We start from the raw sequence: 15,112 nt of genomic DNA on the forward strand, positions 1-15,112 counted from the left end.
TTCTCCAAATCTGATGAAGAAACAAACTCATCTACATCTTCGATGGCCTGAGGGTGAGTACATTTTTAGCAAATTTTCAGCAGAAGGAGATTCTGTCTATTGGCAAGTCAGAAACTGTAAACGCTAGCAGCATGTTTATAGCAGTTCTGGAGAGGCTAAACGGTCAGGGTCAGAGTTCACGGTGCTCAGATTAGTTTGCTAAACCGGCTGATAGCAACACAAGGAGACCATCAAAATCAAAATGATCAAGTACTCTCTGTTTTGCCCTTTGTGTAATCCACGCTCAGACAGTCAGTAAAATCCTCTCAGGCAGAACTGAATCTCCACACAGGTCAAAAACTGACCTCAGATCAGAACGCTCATTGATACTCATTTCAGCTCACATACGTCATAACAACACATTTCTAGCAATTATTATTTGTGTTTAAAGACAACATGAATTAACATTTGCAACACGTTCATCTTCCAAGGGACTAGTGAGCAGCAAATCAGCATATTAGCATGATTTCTGAAGATCATGTGACACTGAAGACTGGAGTAATGATGCTGAAAACACAGAAATAAATTACATTTTACAATATATTCACACAGAAAACACTTATTTTAAATTGTAATAATAACAATAAAAGGACATTTATGTTTGGCAGTAAATATTAACTTCATGTTGTCTTTAGAAATTGTAAGACACTTTTACATCCAGAAGATGGTGTGGTGTAAAACATGCTGATAGTTTTATGCAGGAACAGTGAAAGAGATGAGAAATAATACTTGAGAATGAAGATGTGAGACAGGATACAGGCTTGATGAGAAGAAATGAGCAACGTGAGACATGCGTTTACCTGAGCGCCGCTTCTGTGGAGGAACAACAAAATTAAACACACAGACACACACAGCACTGTCTGCGAGCTCAAACGCTGATATCTTGTGGGATACAGGAGCTTTTGTCTTTCAGAAGTTTCATAAAACTTTACCACTTTCTGAGCAAAAGAGTAAACCTTTTTATTAGGTTTTGTCCTTGTGTTTAAAGAGGTCATATCATGTCATATATATTTTTTAAATTAATATTCTCTTTAAAGTTATGGTAGGCAATTTTGGAAACGCTAGTGATAGTATTATTATAATAGTGCCTTTCACTCTCGCTGGAACGCGCTGATGTCTGCGCAAACAGGGTGCGCAGAGGTGTGCAAATACATATTTTGACAGGCAGGCAGGACAGCCTATCGTAATGCTCGGACCGAACATTTTGATTGGACGAACATTTTATGGTCCTACACCTTCCACAGGCGATATAAATGCATATAAATACATTTAGACCACTTAACTTAGTGATTTCTATCGGGATGTGAAGAGACTTTCAACCAGCATAACAAAAAATGTTTTTGAACCAGATCACCTACCCTGCCTTTAAAGCAAAAACAGTCATAACTTAAACTTTAAAGCAATTGTAAGTGTACATCTTGCAATTCTGAATTTTTCGATTTCTGAGTTTACATCTCGCAATTAACTTTCAATTCTGAGAAAAAAAGTCTTAAGGTTTTATAATAGAAATGTTAAACAACTGACAGTAATTTCAATAAACTAGATATATAAACTCAACTATTTCACTGTTTTATATTGAAAATATAGGCTGAATCATTTATATGATGCATGTAATTCAGAACATAAGTGTGATGAGACAAGAAATATTTTGCATATTCAACATAGTATGCATAATAAGAGTGAATGTGTGCATATTTTAAAATATTATTTGTAAATAGTTCAAATTGATTATTTTAAGGAATAAATTGTTCTTTTACTGTTCCATTTTTTTCCTTATTCACTTAAATTCAATTTATTGTTTAATGATTTAATTCTGTTATTTTTCATTTCTACAATATTCATTAAAGTAAACTAAAACTAAAATCGTAAAAAAATTGTTACATTAAAAAATGTTAACTGAAATACAATGATATATACTTTTTTTTTTTTTTTTTTTTCAGATAGTTGCCCGGACAACAATTCTAAATTTAATTTAGTTTAACTTGATGTAACAAAGTAACTAAAATGTTTCATTTTTTGTTAATAGTTAGTTAACTGTAGTTAATGGTTGACATGAATGATACTTATATAGCATTTATTAATCTAAGTTAATGTTAAGTTCAACATTTGTTAAATACATTATTAAAATCAAGTTATATCCGCTAGCATTAGTTAATGTACTAAGAAATAACAAAAACATGAATGTTTTTATTAACTAACATTAATAAAGGTTAATAAACGCTGTAAAAATATATTGCTCATTTCTTGTTCACGTATTAACTATTGTTAACAAATGAGACCTTATTGTAAAGCATTACTAAAATGAATAAAAGCCATATTGACATATTTGGGAGGGGGAAAAACTACTAAAAAACAAAACTTAAACTTTAACTAAAATGAAAATGAAAATGCAAAACATAAAGTTAAAAACTAATTTAACATAAAAACTCTATAATAGTTTCTCAATGATGTTATAGCCTGTCAATGAAAAGCCTATTTCATTTCTCATGATATGAGCCCTTTACTATATATACATATATATATATATATATATATATATATATATATATATATATATATATATATATATATATATATAATGTAATCCCATAGAAAGTCAATGAGACATAAAAGCCCAATAAAGCTAAAAACGGCAACTGTATATGTGACCACAAAGACATCACTGCATCACAGAGAGTACCGAGTGTGGAAACTGAGAGAAAGACAGAACAGGCAGGAGAAAAGATAGAAAGACAGAAACAGAGAGAGAAGCACAGCAGGGTGGGTGGAATACTATAACAGCGCTGTGATTGGTCGGTTGTTATAATACTCCACCCACCTTAGCTGCGATCCTTTGGGCGTGGCCACCCCGTAGCCCTTGGAGTCCAGATTCCCTCCGACCTTCATGGTGTCGCAGGGTTTGCGCTGCTCCGTGTACTCATTCATGGTGGACTCCAGCAGGAAGGCGTATTTCCCTTTGGACTTGCGCACGCGAGCCACGCCCTCGGCCGTCGTCTTGGTGAAGACCGTGGGCTCGGCCGACTTCATGTAACTCCACATTTTTTCGTACACCGCAATCTTTGACCTCTAGAGGGAGCAGCGAAAGACATGCAGTGAACACTGGGACGCTGTCAGTCCTGAACGCTATGCTAAAATTTAGTGCTGTCAAATGATTAATCGCATCCAAAATAAAAGTTTTGGTTTACATAATATATGTATGTGTACTGTGTATATTTATTTTGTATATAAATTAGTGCTGTCAAACGATTAATCGCGATTAATCGCATTCCAAAATAAAAGTTTTTGTTTACATAATATATGTGAGTGTACTGTGTATATTTATTATGTATATATAAATACACACACATACAGTATATATTTAGAAAATATTTTTGTGTATTTACATGTATATATTTATATTCATATTTATATTATATATAAATATATAATATATATATAAACATAACAATTTTCTTAAATATATATATATATGCATGTGTGTGTATTTATATATACATAATAAATATACACAGAACTCACACATATATTCTGTAAACAAATACTTTTATTTTAGATGCGATTAATCGTTTGACAGCACTAGTATAAAGACACACACAGTATATATTTAGAAAATATTTACATCTATTTAAATTTATATATTTATATTCATAAAATATATATTATATCTAGAAATATTTATAATATATAAAACATAACATTTTCTTTAAATATATACATGCATGTGTGTCTATTTATATATACGCAATAAATATACACAGTACGCACACACATATTATGTAAACAAAAACTTTATTTTGGATGCGATTAATCGTTTGACAGCAGTACTAAAATTAGATTCACATCAATAAATATTTAGTGTTTAGATAGTGATGCAAAAAACTAAAACTGTAGATGTCAATATTTCATACTATATGCTTTAGTAATTGTGTCTGTGTGTGAGGTTCAGCTTTTTAAAAAGACCTCTTATTGATCATTTTGCACAACCACTCCTTGTAAGACAAATGTCAGCTATCCTAAAAATGATTTAAAGAAAACAGTAAGTAAGAGATCATATACAGCCAGTCAGTCTCAAAATAAACCTCATAGTCCAGTATTATTTCCATATCATTGATATACTATTATAGTTGTTAATATTTGAAATATTTTGATATTAATATGAAATATTTTTGTTTATATAAGAAATATTAATACTTTCAGTTTTCACTTTAATTTTAATTAAAGCTTTATTTATTTATTTATTTTTTTAATATGCCCATACAGTTTTTTATTCATTTTTATATTTTACTTTTAGTACATTTAGTTTTAGTTAAAAATAAGAAATGCTGCCTTGGCAAATAGCTGCAATAAAATAAAATAAAATAAAATCATTTTTCATGTTTATTTTATTTCAATAACCAATTTTTTTAATGGTTTTAGTTTTAGTTTACTATAATAACCTTGTCTTACGCAGAGGGAAGGCATCTTTTATCATCCTGAACTTTACATTTTCCTGCTCATTGTGTTGATATATGTACATGCGATTATTGATCTGATCAATTATTTTATAATCAGAGAATACATATATTCTCTTCTGCCCACCAAGGCTGCATTTATTTAATCAAAAACAAATAAATATTGTAAAATATTATTACAATTCAAAATAACTGTTTTCTATGTGAATATGTGCTGAAATGTAATTTATTTCTGTGATGCGCAGCTGAATTTTCAGTATCATTACTGCAGTCTTCAGTGTCACATGATCTTCAGAAATCATTCTAATATGCTGATCTGCTGCTTAAGAAACATCTCTGATTATTATCAATGTTGAAAACAGTTGGGCTGCTTCATATTTTTGTCAAAACCGTGATGCATTTTATTTTTCGATATTCTTTGATGAATAGAAAGTTCAAAAGAAGAGCCTTTATTTGAAATAGAAACACTCTGTAACATTATAAATGCCTTTACTGTCACTTTTGATCAATTAAATGTATCCTTTCTAAACAGTTCATCAATTTTGTGGTTGCTGAAATGTCATTTGCCAAACTATAACAGATCCTATGCTCCAGCACTGTGTAGTCAGCTCTGAAGTGTGCACTACACTTTGCTGTAAAAAAGACGGATGGGTCTAATATGGCTGAAATGTGTGTGTTTGTCCTGTGAGATATTACATTTGACATGCTGGTGTCCCAGTGTGTCTTGTACTTGATCATTTGCGCCTCTTTTACACACAGGCTTAGTCTTAAGCTGCAGTATGTGAGAGGAAAGCAGCGGAGCGTGACGGACAGCCGGCCCATTATAATGTTCGTCACGTCCAGTCTGGAGCGCCGTTGAGCCGTAACACTCCAAAATAAAACATCACACACGCCGATGAATAAACAACACCCTCGACAAACCTGTGCTCAGACACAAACGCCCCACAACAAATGACAAACAAACTCACGCGTTAGTCCAAACACAATGGGACGCCTGACATTTACTTATTCCCTGGGTAACTGATCAAATGTTTCTCGCCAGTGTATCAGCAACGCTCTGCTGAGGCGGTGAAACAGATGCCACGGTTATTGTGATGGGATTACAGAGTGAGACAGATTAGATTTTATATTGTTGCAAAAACGTAAACTGTATTATCGCATACTGTGTTGCATGTATTTTCACATTTATCTGCATATTATAAAGTTAATCGTTTGGAATTTTTAATGTTTTTGAAATTCTGCTCATCAAGGCTGCATTTATTTGATCAAAAATGCAGTAAAAGCAGTAATATTGTGAAATATTATTGCAATTTAAAATAACTGTTTTTCGATTTGAATGTAATGTAAAATGTAATTTATTGCTGTGATCAAAGCTGTATTTTCAGCATCATTACTCCAGTCTTCAGTGTCATATGATCTTCAGAAATCATTCTAATATACTGATTTAATTTATAGAAAGTTCAAAGGAACAACATTTATTTGAAATCAAAATCGTCTGTAACATTATAACTGTCTTTATATTGTCACTTTTAATCAATTTCATGCATACTTGCTGAATTCAAGTATACATTTCTTTACAAAAAATAAGTCTTACATACCTCAACTTTTGAATGGGATCACGGTTTCCACAAAAATATTAAATGGCAAAACTGTTTTCAACATTGATAATAATCAGAAATGACTGCAGCAAATCAACATATTAGAATGATTTCTGAAGATCATGTGACACTGAAGACTGGAGTAATGATGCTGAAAATACAGCTTTGATCACAGAAATAAATTACATTTTAACATATATTCACATAGAAAACACTTATGTGAAATTGTAAAAAATATTTCACATTTTTACAGTTTTTACTGTATTTTTGATCAAATAAAAGCAGCCTTTGTGAGCAGAAGAGACTTCTTTCAAAAACATTTTTTTTTTTTATTTATTCCTATATACATTTTGCTACTATAAACATTGACATCATGATTTTCTGTAAAGCTGCTTTAAAAACTATGCGCACTGTGAAATAAATTTGACTTGACTTTGACTAGATTGAGAAAATATGGTGAAGAGAGTGAGATGGGCTCAAAGAGCTTGAGACAGGTTGGAAGAGACAATGAGGAGAGGGAGAGTGCAGATTGAATGAGAAAATATGGCGGAGAAAGTGAGACAGGTCGGTGGAACCCAAATGACAGTGAAAAAGAGAAAATGAATGTTTTCCCATGTAGGAGTGTAGCATCACACCATCTGTGTATGACAACAGGGAGACAGATACCGAGTGAGACGCATGCGGCGCTGCTCAGCTAATTAATGAACAGCCCATTCATTCAGCTCACGCCGATTCTCTCTCATATTACCCGTCTCTCTCTCTCTCTCCAGCTATCTGTCTTTCTCCCTCTATCGCTTTGTCTTTGCTCTCTGAGTAAATTGCTTTTTTAGCTCCTCTCCTGACTGCAGACAGGCTCTCTATGTAGATGTGAGTGCAGGTTTGGCTCTTATACTCTTTGGTGTCTGATTCAGTTTCTGACCTATTACTGTGATGACTGAACTGTAATGTGCGTGTCAGCCTGGCCTGTCTGTCTGTCTCTGGATGCCTTAAACTACAAAACACAATATCCAGACCCATGCAGTGAAGAAAAAGAATGAATTTGGAGTAGCTGTTATGATCAATATATATTTACAGTATATATATATAAACTGAAGTTTCAAAGTTTGGAATAATTACTTTTTTTTTTTTTTTTTTTTTGAGAGAAGTCTCTTTTGCTCATCAAGGCTGCATTTATTTGATAAAAAACAGTAATAATTTGTGAAATATTTTTACAATTTAAAATAACTGTTTTCTATGTGAATATATGTTAAACTGTAATTTATTTCTGTGATGCAAAGCTGAATTTTCAGCACCATTACTCAATTTTCAATTGATCTTCAGAAATCATTCTAATATGCTGATTTGCTGCTCAAGAAACATTTCTGATTATTATCAATGTTGAACAGCTGCGCTGCCAAATATTTTTGTGGAAACTGTGATACATTTTATTTTTCAGGATTCTTTAGTGAATAGAAAGTTCAAAAGAAAAGCATTTATTTGAAATAGAACTCTTTTGTAACATTATAAATGTTTTTACTGCCACTTTTGATCAATTTAATGTGTCTTTGCTGAATAAAAATATTTCATTAAAAACGTAATATATATTATTTATTTATTTATTTTAGATATAATTTTATAGATCTCCACCAGCACAATTCTACTACCAGATGGTAACTCACCAATCTAAATGCATTTTCTTTTGGTTCGGTGTGATTTTCTGTTTTATTATAACCATTAATATTATTCTCTCACCCTGAAGAACTCTTTGGTGGAACCGGAATCAAGAGTCCCGTAGGCGATTTCTGTCTGTTTGGCGAGGTCTTCTGCGCTCTCGATGGGCGACACCATTCTCTCCACGGTGAGGAAAGCAGCCAGGTTTGCCGTGTAGGAGGAAATGATGATGAGAGTGAAGAACCACCAAACGCCTCCAACTATACGACCAGACAGAGACCTGAGAGACACACAGAGACACACGGTGTAAAAATGAAACTCTATGTTAAAAATCACAAGACATACATTCACATTGTCATGCCTCCATCTGATTACATCTGGTTTATTCTGAAGACAAATGTTCACATTAAGCAGCATGAAATAGCTCATCTGTAAACTGCTGTTTCCTTTTTTTTGACAAACAATCATCAATTTATGACAAGTACAGAGACTGATTGCACCAGTGCTCATTTATTTAGAGCGTTCTTCCATTAATCAGACCTAAAAATGCATGCACAAAGCACTGAACACAGGTTTTGCAACTTTGCAGAAGACTGACATATTACAGACCTTGTCTGGAGACAATTAAAGTAATCCACACAACTCCAGTCCATCAGTTAACATCTTGTGAAGTGAAAAGCTGCATGCTTGTAAGAAACAAATCCATCATTAAGACGTTTTTAACTTTAAACCAATGCTTCTAGCCAAAATATGAGTCCATAATCCATAATAATGCTTCTCATTCTGACGGCACCCATTCACTGCAGAGCATCCATTGCTGAGCAAGTCATGCAATGCTACATTTCTCCAAATCTGATGAAAAATAAACTCATCTACATCTTGGATGGCCTGAGGGTGAGTAAATGTTTATGAAAATTTCATTTTTTGGCGAACTATACCTTTAAGCTTCAGTCTCCCTATTAAAGACACATATTGTAGAAATAGTTCAAAACAGAAAATGAGTAAGATATATGAAATCTGTATTTGATTTCATTTTGCCTTCATTTTTAGACTTCCAAACAATCTCTGGCCTCACTCCGCAAGATGGTAATATTAAATTTCTGCTTTAGAAATGACTTTACACTATTTCAAGAAGTGGCAGAACACTCATTATAAGCTTATAAGACTGTAGCGCATCTGTGAGACCTGCAGTAAATCCAGGAAAAATTACAGTCTTCAAAATGAAACCAAGATCTCATTAAAAACATGCCGTACTCTGACTTTAGACTAATCTACTGAAACACACCACTAGCTGCACTGACCGGAGTTCATCAATAAAAATGGCAGAACACGCAGATTCATTCAAAAGCCATGGTAAAATTTAATTACCCCAAAATACCAGACAAAATGCATTTTATACGGCAGTGTGCTGCAGAGAACGGTACGGTGTCTTCACAGAAGCTGTGATGGTAATAAACTCTGTTAAAATGCCTATAGAACTGCCCAATTGAGTTTCAGGCCAAACTAGGCCGTTTCCCATTGGTCCTCTCAGTAGAAAACAAAGCCATCTGTTTATTTGGTTCTTGGTCCATTTAACAAAGTCAGACTCATTCTACTGTCACTCCACTATGAGGAATGATATTGTCTCACATCGATCATCTTAGACACTTGAAAAAGGATCCGATTAAATTAGAACAGAAAATGAGACCATAGACAAATTAGCCCCGATTATAAATATAATTATTTGATTGATTTATTATTTATGAGAATGTTTTGTTTGGAAATTGACCGTGAAGGAAGTCAAATAAAGATGATGATGATATTTTTCTACATTTATTATGTATAGGCTTTTATTTATTAGTGAAGTTAGTTTTTTTATTTGTATTGAGCTCTGCTTTTTCACAATACATAAGATGCTTTATAGAAAATAAGAGGTGGGCATTTTACTTGAATCTTTAACACTGCAGCTGTCTAGTCATGATGTCAGTTTACAGTCCAGCTCAGTAGGCAATGTGTATTTAAGGCATATGTGCATGCATGCGTGGTGTGTGTGCAGTTTGTACTGTCACTGCACTGGCAGGAATTAATTTTAAATGGAGACAGTTTCAGCACTGCAGAGACAGAGAGATGGGGAGGAGCAGAGCGAGAGCGAGACGTTGACCCCATCTAAAGAGTCATGTCCTCAGAGAATACCTTTACTGATGAGAGAGCAATATCACGGCTGGAAAGGACAAATCTCTCTCTGTTTGTAAGGTCCTTTTGATGCCTGTGTGTGATTGTGTTCATGCGCGTGCCATCAGAGGTCATAAAGCAGCGCTCTAATCTCGCTCTGATGGACTGCTGCTATTTCTTGCATCACATTTAGGCGGGAATCCACTGATGGCGTCGTTTGTTGTCGCTGCATGCATTGGTTTAGCATCTGGTTCACTGAAGGAATTTATGCAAATCAGGTGATGGTGCAAACGCTTCCAGTAAATATGTGCTGGACAGATTTATTGGGACGTGTTTTCCCATCATGTTCAGTTCATTAGTGCGATAGCACTCCAAAAAAATATTTAGGCCTAGAATCAAGATTTGTATTTTTTAATTGCATTTTAACATAAACTAATAAACTTAATGTGACACATATTTGTCAGTCGTACATAAATGAGGGCAGATTTCTGTAATAGTGCTAATATATACAATACACAATAACCAGCTTTATGCATTTATCATCAATAAATCCATTTTCTTCAATCTCATACATTTTAACGACTTGAATTTTGCTTGTTCCACATTTTAACCTTTGAATTAAATTTAATTACCAGATTTATGCTGATTCTAAGCAATTTGAATAAATGCATGAATGTCAAAATGATTATTTAAATAAAATCAAATAGATTCAGTTAATAATAAACTGTCACAATTTTTTGAGAGCAGAAATTTGACCTGTTTCTTAACCATTTTATTTATGTATGACTGACAAATATGCATCAGTTTATTATTTTATATTAAAGCGCTGTAATATTTTTTGAGTCTAGTTTGGATATATGCCCTGGCTTATTAAAATGCTCGTCTCCATCATTTGAGGAATTAGTCCTGCCATGATCGCTAGAAAATGTCCACAAATGTTACTTTTAAATGAAATGTCCACAAAATTGACTACATTTGTGTTGTTAGTTGCACCAGAAAAATAGTACTGACTTTTACATAAATGTTTTGCATTTACATTTACACATTTGTGATACACTTTTAAAAATATTCACATTGCATTATAATACATTGCAATTCATTATATCATGTAGATATAGTTATGACATTGTGTATTTAACGGGGCTAAAATGCTGCATTGTCCAATCAGCATCTATTAGTTTAATAAAAGACATTACAATATTTAAACATGCATGTTTACATTGTTGAAGAGTATTGTGAATTAAATTGTGTTGATTGTGTGTTTAAATGCATAATATTATTTAAAAGTGTACCTGTTAATAAGCAAATATGATATTATTTTGAAACAAAACAAGTCATCTTTATTTCTACTCATATTATTTGCAAAATCTACTGTCAATCCTGTTTTCAGTGATTTATTAGGGATGCGCTTTTATCCAAAGCAGCTTGAAATATACATTGAAAATACATTGCATGGTTTATTTATTACCCGAGTATCAAACACATGACCATTAGATCGATTCAGTTTTAATTAATTAAAACAACCAGCTCATATGAGTCGCTTGTTTGTGAATCGGTTTCTTTATTGCATGCAACCAGATCTGACCCAGTCTTTTGATCTCATCACATTCAATTCAGACCGACATCTCGGATTCATAACTCGGGTAAAATACGACTTGTTTTGTAGTGACGCTGTGGATTCAGCATCAGCGCAGGATCCGCTACTCTAAAATCAGTCCTGCTGAGACAGACAGAGAATGAAAGGCTGAAGTGTTGTAACAGAGCGCTACTGTATGAAAGACAGAGGAGAAGCTGAGTTTGATTACAGTGGAGAAGTCAGAGAACAAAAGAATATGAAAGGAACAAAAGAGAGAGACACTAGGAAGCAGGAGAGAGACGTGACCAGCAGAATGGATGAGTGTGTGTGTGTGATACATCTTGACAGGTGTGTAATCTTTGTGCTAATGTGTGGCCAACCTTCTCTGGTTAAAGGAATAGTTCACCCAAAAATGCACCCATGCAAGATGTATATGAGTTTGTTTCTTCATCAGATTTGGAGAAATGTAGCATTGCATCACTTGCTCAGCAATGGATGCTCTGCAGTGAATGGGTGCCGTCAGAATGAGAGTCCAAACAGCTGATAAAAACATCACAATAATCCACACCACTCCAGTCCATCAGTTAACATCTGGAGAAGACAAAAGCTGCATGTTTGTAAGAAACAAAGCCCATCAAGATGTTTCTTCTTGCCAAAATATGAGTCCATAATCCATAATAACGCTTTCTCTCCTGTTGTCTCTCACATCAAAATCCAGCCACATATTTATTTAGAGCTGTTTTGGATTGTAAACAGTGCTTGATTTGTGCAGATTTCTCTCCTGATTCAGACCAGAACACTTTTTCACTGGCAGAAGCGTTATTATGGACTCTTATTTTAGCGACAGTTCAAGTAAAAAAAAAACGTCTTAATGATGGATTTGCTTCTTTTGTCTTCTCAAGATGTTAACTGATGGACTGGAGTGGTGTGGATTATTGTGATGTTTTTATCAGCTGTTTGGACTCTCATTCTGACGGCACCCATTCACTGCAGAGCATCCATTGCTGAGACACTGATGCAATGCTACATTTCTCCAAATCTGATGAAGAAACAAACTCATAATTGACTTGTTCTAGTTTGCATGTTTATATAAACTAAAAAAAAGTGTACTAGAAAAGCTATTAAATATTTTACTAAACACACACACACACACACACACACACACACAAGTCATCAGGCACAGCACGACATATAATCAGACGTGCATAGTCATAATACAGGGAGTCTATTATAAATGTGCACATCACAGGATTAAGAGCAATAATCCTTTAAGAGGAAATTATCTCTGCGTGTGCCGCATGAATCACACGCCGTGTCCTAAAGCTCTGCTGCAGCACAGAAACAACACGCGCTCTGACATCACCACACAATACAGCCAGCAGCGCCTGATATTTGGAAGAAATACGCTTGTATGTGTGTAGCGTTATAAAGAGATTCACATTGCATTACAATGTATATTGGAGTTATTATATCCTTTTCAATTTAATGCAGTATAATGTCATAGCTATAGTTAATATATTGTGTATTAAATATGACTAGAACACTGCATTAGCCAATCAGCATCCAGAACTATTATTTTTGGAAAAAAGATTAGAATTCTTAAATATTCATGTTCACATAATGCATTAAATACACATTAAATTGGGTGGTTTTTTTATACATTATATTATTCAAATATAATAACCATGAATAGACAAATATTATACTATTTTTTTTTTTTTTTAACAAAACAGACAACTGATTGAAAGAAGTTTCTTTTCATATTATTTCCAAAATCTACCTTCAGTCTTGTCAGCAGAAATTAAAACATTTTCACATTTATTTTGTGTTTAAAACGATTTAAAAAAAAAAAAAAAAACACTTTTACATTCACACACATAGTGTTTCTATTAATTTTTTTTTTTTTGTCTATGTTCCTCCTAGTTCAGCTTTTAGAAATTTGGTTGTATGTTTTTGTAATTTTTAAGTTTTAGATTTTTTTATGTCTATATAGTTTAATTAATTTTTAATTTTAGTTTACTTTTAGTTGTATTCGTACATCAAGTTAAATTAAATGAAAATGCCTTGGTAACTACCTGAAATAAAATGTATATTTTGTTTTTAATATTTATTTATTTTGCCAGTGTTATTTTAGTATCATTGAAATACTATTAAAATTTCTATTAATATTTAGATTTTTAAAATATATGTTTGTTTATTTTCTGTTATTTTAAATTTAAATATTTAAATTTGTCTGTATAATTTTTTTAAATTAATTTTTATTTCAGTTATTTTAGTACATCAAGTTGATGATAAAACACATTTGTTTCTTCTCATATTATTTGCAAAATCTACCGTCAATCTTGTCAGCAAAAAATTAATTTTCTTTTTCAGTGTTTTAGTGAATTTTGAGTAAAAAATGGTAAAATATGCTTTCTAGGACTATTTCATTTGCCACTATTAAATGCCATTATATTGGCCACTTTGCATTCTAGATTTCACTATTTATAATGAATAAAGAGTTTTCTATAATGCATTAGACAGTATGCAGGCTTCATGTATGACCTGTTTCTGAAAGGAGTTTTTTAAAAACCGAGGCAAAAATGTTTCATTTGTTCAAGAATAGGTGTGCAATCCTCTCTCTGCCTGCCTGACTGACAGCCTAATTCAGCCTGCAGCGGGAGATATTGATGGAATGTCCTGATGGCAGTGAAGAGAACATGAGCGAGAGATACAGACGGACAGAGAGAGAGAGAGAACGAGGCAGAAACCCAAGCGAAATTGAAGGACATTGAATAGCCCTGCCTCTTTGCATGTTCACTCGCCCCGTGTGAGACTTGATAATGGAGAATCAATTTGCTGCAGCTGCTGTTTACACAAAGACACATTCCCTTGATTGTTTAGTGGACATCTGTGCAAAATTACACTTATAAAACAAGTGTGTGTGTGTGTGTGTGATTTAGACAACATGAAACTGCATTTGCAAAGCTTTAGCCTTCTGTAATGTGATGCATTTCACAGTGAAACAGAAACTTCAGTTAGAAATAATGTTGATTTTATTCACTATTTGATTGATCCATTTATTGACATTGACATTTTATTCCCTGACAGCATGGCCTTGATGATGATCAACTGAACAATAAAGTCACTGCAGAGTCGTAAGTAAGTTATTGCGTTTTGATTAACAATTGTGTACATCATTTTCTTCTTCAGAATAATATGGACTGATTAATTGTGTACAATAAGCTCATATATATATATATATATATATATATAAACAGTGTCATTTTAGTATCAATATAATTTTAGCAATTTTGTTTTGGTATCTTTTATACTTTTGGATTTTTTTAAGTAAGTTATTTAATTTTTTGTAATTTTAGTTGAGTGATTTTAGTTTAAGTTAAAATAAAATGAAATAAAAATGTTGAATTTTTAAAGAATATTTTAAGTCAATATTAGTTATTTTAGTTATATATAAATATATATTTAGTTTTAGTATGTATATGTGTATATATATACAGTATATGTGTGTGTGTGTGTGTATATATAATATGTATGTGTGTGTGTGTGTGTGTGTGTGTGTATGTATGTATATATATATATATATATATATATATATATATATATATATATATATATATATATATATATATATATATATACACAGT

The 15,112-nt window shown here is 32.7% G+C and overlaps 1 protein-coding gene across 8 annotated transcripts in view; it reads right to left on the reverse strand.

The window, feature by feature from the left end:
* Positions 1 to 15,112, reverse strand: part of gria4a (glutamate receptor, ionotropic, AMPA 4a) — an 88,324-nt gene that overhangs the window by 10,217 nt on the left and 62,995 nt on the right. For all 8 annotated transcript variants that reach the window (XR_009274385.1, XM_058799779.1, XM_058799778.1 and 5 more), the window contains 2 exons: positions 7,820 to 8,018; positions 2,858 to 3,105 (listed from right to left, as the gene is read on the reverse strand). Coding sequence is in view for 7 of the 8 variants with exons in the window: in XM_058799779.1 (XP_058655762.1) it covers positions 2,858 to 3,105; positions 7,820 to 8,018 (447 nt within the window). In the remaining variant the exon portion in view is untranslated. The remainder of the gene's footprint in view (positions 1 to 2,857; positions 3,106 to 7,819; positions 8,019 to 15,112) is intronic.

Source organism: Onychostoma macrolepis, chromosome 15 (genome assembly GCF_012432095.1).
Source record: "Onychostoma macrolepis isolate SWU-2019 chromosome 15, ASM1243209v1, whole genome shotgun sequence".
Lineage (NCBI taxonomy): Eukaryota > Metazoa > Chordata > Actinopteri > Cypriniformes > Cyprinidae > Onychostoma > Onychostoma macrolepis.